Raw genomic sequence first — 7,072 nt, 5'->3', positions numbered from 1 at the left:
AAAAACCCTTATTTTTTTTTTTTTTTTTTTTTCACCAAAGTTTGTGTCTGAACCTGACCAGGTTCAATCTGGCTTCTTTGGAGCATTTCCAGTCCTTCTGGTTTTTGTTTTGAACAAGCTAGAAGAACAAAAAGAAAAACACATCTTGGGGATGTTAAATTTATCTTGGCGGAAGTCCAGTCTGTGAATAAGTGTCATATCTTAGTTCTAACTAAATGCTCTCAGGTTTCCCTGCTCTTCCGCAGACCTCCTTTGTGACCTTGGGTAAATTGGATAACTTGCCAGTATGTCTGCTTTGTTAGCGTTAAAATGGGGGTGAGGCAGTGCTATTTCTCACTTACTTTTGTCCCCCTCCTGCTCCCCATCTCTGGGGCATGTTATCGGGATGAAGTGCATCCAAGACTGAGTGAGGTGCTTGGATTCTGTGGCTATGGGAACCGGGGAGGTGGGGGAGTCTCATAGATGACTAGGCTGGTGAAATGCATTGGAAAACTCTTGGTTTGTTGAATTTATTACTACTGAAGTGAGGTGGTGGGTTAGGAGACCTATTGCCGGTAAGGGCAAACAACATTTTGGGGGAGAGTTGTCAAGTATTCCTTCCCCTCCACTCCCCTCCCCTTGGAAAATCTGGTGGGGGCAGGGAAGAAATAAGGGTCCAGGGATCATATTAAGAGCATGCTCAAACCTGCATCCTAAAATGAAGTTTTTTGAATAAGGCTGTGGAGTTTCTGCAGATCCCACTGATCGCAAAATATATAGCCCTTCTGAAATCCAAGCTGCTTTTATTTACACGACTAGACTTCCCCCTTTTTTATTATGTTCCCAACTCTGGAAAAACATTGATTTTTCTTTCTCTCTCCTTTTCCACATTGATGTCTGTCAGACTTCTCAGTTAGGGCAAAATGCTTATTTCCGTAGGAATCGGCAGGGGGCAGGGGGATGGAGTCCTACCTTACTCAGGTGAATGGAGTTACTTTATTGGAGTAATGCAGAGAGGGAGATCTCTGTCTGGATATCTGTTATCTCTTCAGTGTCCTTTAAATCCTCATGGAGCAGCTGTTGGCTTTGTCTCTGCATAAGTTTTTCATTCAATGTGAAGAACAGGGTCTGCCATGGTCTTGCAGCCAGGCCTGCATTTCTGTGGTTCTGCAAGCTTTGGCAATAAGGCAGGTTATTCTCCTTCCCCTTTACTTTGATCTCAGAAATCCTTTGAGATGTTTTGGAGCCTGGGGACATTATTTGAGGGAAGTTTTAAAGCAGTGGAGATGCAGCATCAGCTGGGAGGGAACTGTTTCCAACTGGCATATCCGTGCACTATGTGGGTCAGAGGCTTAAAATGCCCAGTCCTGCGTACAGTTACTTCACAGGCCTCCTTTATTTCTTTTGTAGGTTAGCTGCATCTTGCCAGGAAGCCTAATCTTGACCCTTGTGCTGCCTCTGAGCATTCATGTTAATGCCAGTAAGCAGCCTAAATGCAAGCTCCAAGTCTATCAGCATCTTGAGGCTGGGTAGGTGTGGTGAAGGAGGAGAGAGGACTCTGATAAGCCGTGTCTGAGTTCTTTAATCTCTGTATTTCAAATCAAGGTGTCTCCTTTTGCAGAGATTAATTTTTATTTCTATTTTTATCTTCCCCCTTTCTCCTTTTAGGTCCATCAGCTGTCGAAGGGGTGTACAACCATAGTTTCACAAGGGGACAGAGAGCAAAAGTGTGCTACCCAGACCATAACGTTTTTTCCTTTTAATATTAATATCTTGAATGGACTCTGGAAAGATCCAGAGAAGATGCTTGAAAGAGGATTTGTGGATAAAGTTTCTTTTTGTCTCTAAGGAACAGCAGGCAAGAAATCTTTCTCTTCTTTCCCTTTAGTGAAGGCTGAGAGAGAGGGAGATGGCAAATAATAGTTCCCTGATGAGCCAGGACTCCTTCGCTTATGATGACTTCTCCAGCAATGACTGGTACATATACGAGCCCATTGACTCCTCGGGGCCGCAAGACAAGTAAGTGCTAACCCTTACCTTTTTTCTATCTAACCCAGTGTGGTTGGAAGTGATTATCATTCTCCCCAGTTCCAGTTCCCATAAAATGAAACTTTCTGTTTGTGGCTTAAGGAAAATTAAGAGCTCCTCTATGTATGCATATCTCTCCCTTCTCTACTCTTTCCCACGCCTCCACCCAAAATCTTCCTTGCTGCTATTCCTACTTGGCAATGTGTTTGTTAGGAAAAAAAAAAGGCTTAACTAAAACTGCAATAGGAACACTTGATTGTGGTTAGCCACACAGTGGGACCTCTGTGCCTCTGGTTTTCCCATCAGTTAGAAAAGAATAACTAACTACCTTGGGTAGCTGGAGTTGATGTCTTGCTATAGATCAAGGGGTCTGAGTTGAAGCCTGGCTCCAGAGTTGGTGCTGGAGGCTGCCTTTCTCCTCTTCCTACAGTTCATCCAGCTGCAGATGCCTCCTTTGTCACCACAGCCAAAAGAATCCTAGATGAGATGTAATGTGTCACTCCCTTGCACACTGTTGGCTGTAAAAACTGGCATGCCCTACCAGTAGCCCAAGAGGCCACCTATTCTGGTTAGATCTTTGACCTGACATGGGCCAAACATTAATGCTAACAGTGTTATCTTGCTGTTAATTAAAACCAACTGTAAGGGGTACTGGCATTGCTTGGGGTTCTGCTTGTTGGGACTCTGGTCCTGTGATCTTAGGTGAGAGAGGACACCTGAAGGCTGTCTAGAGCAGTGATGGTGCTGTGTGCCAGCTCTGGCTGTCCTGCCTTGCAAGAGGGCATTGCTGTTCCCTCTGTCTCTTCACGTGAGTACTTTGAGGCATCCTTCTCTGGAAATGCTTGGTAGCTTGAGCTGTGCCACTAAAGCCTGGTAGGCAGTCGCCTTGCCAGGGTGCAGAATTTTCTGTTGCAATGAGCTACTGCTGCTAGCCTGCTTCACAGTGAGGTCACTTCACCTATAGGTCACTCTCATGAGTTCTTGCCATGTATCCATATACCACATTTTCTCCCATGCGATGTGCTTTGAATCAGATGCACCTTTGTTTGTCCCCCCCCGCCCCGAAGGTAGAATGACGAGAGAGGTCTTTTCCGGGTAGCAGCAGCTAGGGAGCTGAGCCAGCTCGAGCTTTGCTCTTTGCAGATTGTGTGCAGGCTTTACTTTTTTTGCTTTTGCCTGGTCCTCCCATATCATCATGTGCACTGAAATCTTAACCAAAACAGCTGCTGGAAAAGTTGTGTTGTATGTGTGAGAGAATATGGTAATATAAATTGTGAAGCTGGCGTCTTCAGCAATGGCTCCTGGATGGCAACTGGCACTTCCTTAACACTGTCACCCACTGAGCATCATATGCTTAGTGTCAGTGACTGTTCTGCTTATTTAACATGCTCCTGCTAAAATCTGATTGTCTATGTGCTAACAGACCTTTCCAATATTCTGCCATGTTTGAAAATGGTGCACATCCTCTCTCACCCTGATATTGCCAACACTGGAAGCAGGTTGAGCCCATAGCATTGCTTTGGGCCGAAGGTAGGCTGTTATGGCTTTCCTGAAGCTAATGAGTAGGGATGGTGGTAGGGGAATGGTGTGGTGTGTTTTGTTTTAATTGTATCCTACTGGAGCAAAGTGCTAAACTGTGTTTCTATGGCTGCAAATAGGGGTGAGGTTTTTACCAGAGTAGAGAAGAAAATTAAAAGGACTAGAATTTCAAGCTGCAATAATGTTTGACCGAAGTTCAAAAGCCTCTTGCAGCTCATGGAAAAATAATTGAGATGGATCTAATGTTGGCTGGGAGCCGAATGATTGCTAAGAATTGATGGAATAACTTGGATGAAACTAAAAACAACTTGCTTGACTCTGGAGAGTCTAAAACCTTGGAGTTGTATTGATCCTAGTCTTACGCCCGCTGCATTCTTGAGTTCTACTTCAGCTCCCCTGCTTGTTCGTAGTTCACAAGGGCAGAACTGCCTTTGTGGCAAAAAGGAAGCCTTGGCAGTCTCTCAAATGAGCCTGCTTTTTTGGTTTTTGTTTGTATCAACATGGTTTTGCATTGAAAGCGTTATTGGGCTGTCTCCCTTTTTTTAAGGTTCTAATGAATCCTAAGAAGCCTTCTTACATCTGTATAATGGAGCTTAGGGTTTTCTTTAGCTACCTGCATTGAAGTGAAAACTACAGGGCTGTGTCTCCATTAGGGTTTTAGTTTTAAAAAAGAAGAAAAAAGTGTGTGTGTGTGTGAGGTGTTGTGGGGTTGTTTTGTTTTCTTCTTTTTTTCAGTAAAGAGAAACCATAGCAGTAGTTCAGCCTGACCTCTATCTCTCTTCCAGCTAGGAGGTTCAGGGAAGTATCGGGACTTCTGAATGCTTCTCCAGACTCCTTGCTAGTAGGGTTTGGAAAGTCAATGATCTTAGCTGATTCCCTGTTGGGAGGCTGTTTCTTCCGCTAAGTGACATTACACTGGGATTTGGGAGACATGGGTTCTGTTTCTAGCTTTGCTGCATGACACTCGTGCAGGTCGTTTCACTCGCCTCCCTGCGCTTGTTTCTCTACCTCTCTTAAAATGGGGATATTGAGCCTGATCAACCTCTGTTTGTTTAAGCCCTTTTGAGATCTGCTGATTTTTAAAATGAGCTAGGTGGACATATTGTCACTACATGGCTGTTTTCTGTCACCTGCAACCTGTTCTGTGATTGTATGCTTTCAAATGTTAGTGGCCTACTTGATGGAGCAAGAGTCTGGCAGATGCTCACACTCCAGGCATAATGACTTCCCACTTTCTACTTGCAAAAGTGACTAACAATTTTGGGCACTGTTATTTTTAGCAACTCGATTTTTAAAACCATTGTACACCGTGGCTTGGCCAGAGGGTTGGAGGGCAAATGGATTCCTTCCAAGATGATGTCTCGGGCTTGGATGACCCAACCACTGAGGCATCTTGGATTTGGTTTTAAAAGTTTATTATTTTCTATTCTGTCTACCTTCCTCATCTGGTCTATTTCTCCCTTTTCCTTTCCTTCCCCTCTTTATTTCCCACCCCCCCTCTGGTCTTCCTTCCTTCCAAGGTCTTTCCCCTCCAGCTGACAGCTTGTAGCCACCAGCTGAAGAGAAGCTGGCTTCAGCTCCTGACATCTGTCCTGCTGAGTATTTACCAGCTCTCGGACATGCCCTCCTCATCCAGGTCCAAACCCCTAGACTCTCCCTGCTGAGGGAGAGGACAGAGGAGGGGTTGGATTGATTCTGGTCCCTCACATGGCATGCTTGACGGCCTCTCAACCTGGCTGGTCTTGCTCCTTGCCTCAGGCTGGGAAGCACAAGGGGATCAGCAGCTTGGTGGAAGACTATGGTGAGCCACCTGTCATAGACCTGAGAAGCAGCTCCATGCTGAAGAGGCTGCCAATAGGGGGAGGTAAGGTGCACCAAATACTGTTGCTTGTATAGTGTTCCCCAACCATGATAGCTCTGTGCTGGGTGCTGCACAAACAGAGGTGGGGCTTACCTTAAATATCTTGCAGTTCAAGTGGACAAAACAGGGGTGGGGTGGGGGGAGAGAATTGAGTCATGGTGGGAATAAGTGTCTTGCCTTGGGTTGTGTGGGGCTTTTTAACCTTGGTCTCGAGCCCCTTCTGCAGGGACTCGACCATCAGATCCTCCTAGGAGTCTTCATGCCCTCTTCTGGAAAGGGTGTTGTGTGTGGTTTTTTTTTTATTACTATCTGAAGAAGACCGTATAGGCAAAAGCATCATTGGTGCCTGGAAGGGAAGGGCCCTTGGACTTGGGTAGTTTTGAGAACAGCATTTCTCTACAAATGTGAAACTTCCATGAAAACTTCAGGCTGCAAACTTCCTTTAGTAGAGAAAATAACTCTGATCATTGGTGCTCACTGTGGCCTGATGGGCTATCTGAAAGCAAGGTTGGTCAATAGTAAGACTCCTCATAGGTTTTTATGGTGCCCTTAAGGCTGTAGATCTTGGAGGCATTTGACAAAGCTGGTTGGTGGCTGCTAGGCCTGTTCTTCTGATCTCTCTGTTGGCTCCAGTTTTTAGTGTTTTGTCCAAACATACAGAGCAAAGTGGCAGCAACAAGACTTATCACTGAGCTTTAGTTCAAGCACCCCCGTCACTGTTCAGAAGCACAGGGATGCTGATGCATGAGACACCATGGTAATTGCTACGCTCCAGCAGACTCGGTTAATTGAGTCTGCTCCAATGTGCTGCAATTATAGTGTGTTGGAGCAGCCTCTGTGCTCGTGTACAGGCACCCGGTCTCAAACTCTGAGGGTTGAGCAGCTTCCTGTCTATTGGAGACATTTTAAGGGTCTTCTGGGTATATATGGAGGGTGAATGCCAATGGAACGAAGCCCTGTCTCCAACTGCTACATCGCTGTCAAGGAACCTATGGGAAATGTGGCATCAAGAAGTGAAGACACTTATTTTTAAAGCATCTTTGTCCCTACTATAGTGTTCCATCAAAATGAATGACAAATGGACCAAGGCTTCATCCTGAACTCCTGCCGAACCTTTATAATGGACTGGAAAATGTTCAAATCATCCTCTTCATTCACCTTCCCTTTACTGCCGAACAATGTTCTGTCCTCCTGGTGCTTAGGGCAAAATAGACCTGCTGGGGGCTATTTTTGTGGTACTGTTGTTTTTGGTTTGTTTACTACCCCCCCTCCCCCAATGTCCTGGTACTAGAAAAGCTTTTGAGAGACTGAATTCTAGATGGTGTCTAAAAGCTGCAATTCAACTTGAATGGTTGGTTGCCATCCTACTAGAATCCTTCTATTGCCGTGAACGTGGGACTAGAAATCTGCTGCTCAAGGCTTCAGTCTTGTTCTGCCATGACTGTGGGTATGGCCTTTTGAAAAGTCATCTCAGCCCTCTGTGCCTACTGATCTCTGCGGGATCAGAACTTATCACCTTTCTCCAGTACTCTGCTCAGAGTATCCAAGAAATGCTGCTGCCACAACTTCCCTTGGGAGTTTCTTCCACAACTTCAGAACAACCTTTGATCCCATTAAAGGCAATGACAAAACATTTGTTGGTGTTCGTCCCCCCCCCGCCCCCCC

The 7,072-nt window shown here is 45.4% G+C and overlaps 1 protein-coding gene across 2 annotated transcripts in view; it reads left to right on the top strand.

Moving 5' to 3' along the window:
• The window catches only part of STRA6 (stimulated by retinoic acid 6), a 46,199-nt gene that overhangs the window by 10,244 nt on the left and 28,883 nt on the right, over positions 1-7,072 (top strand). The window contains exons 2-3 of one of the 2 annotated variants that reach the window (XM_019504453.1): positions 1,390-1,508; positions 1,868-1,998. In XM_019504453.1, coding sequence (XP_019359998.1) covers positions 1,889-1,998 — 110 coding nt within the window. In that variant the 5' untranslated portion in view covers positions 1,390-1,508; positions 1,868-1,888. The remainder of the gene's footprint in view (positions 1-1,389; positions 1,509-1,867; positions 1,999-7,072) is intronic. The other variant, XM_019504452.1, reaches the window with a different exon arrangement.

The sequence above is a fragment of the Gavialis gangeticus genome, unplaced genomic scaffold (assembly GCF_001723915.1).
Source record: "Gavialis gangeticus isolate Ggan-Ray unplaced genomic scaffold, GavGan_comp1, whole genome shotgun sequence".
NCBI classification, from domain to species: domain Eukaryota; kingdom Metazoa; phylum Chordata; order Crocodylia; family Gavialidae; genus Gavialis; species Gavialis gangeticus.
This window is presented reverse-complemented; position numbering and strand designations above follow the sequence as displayed.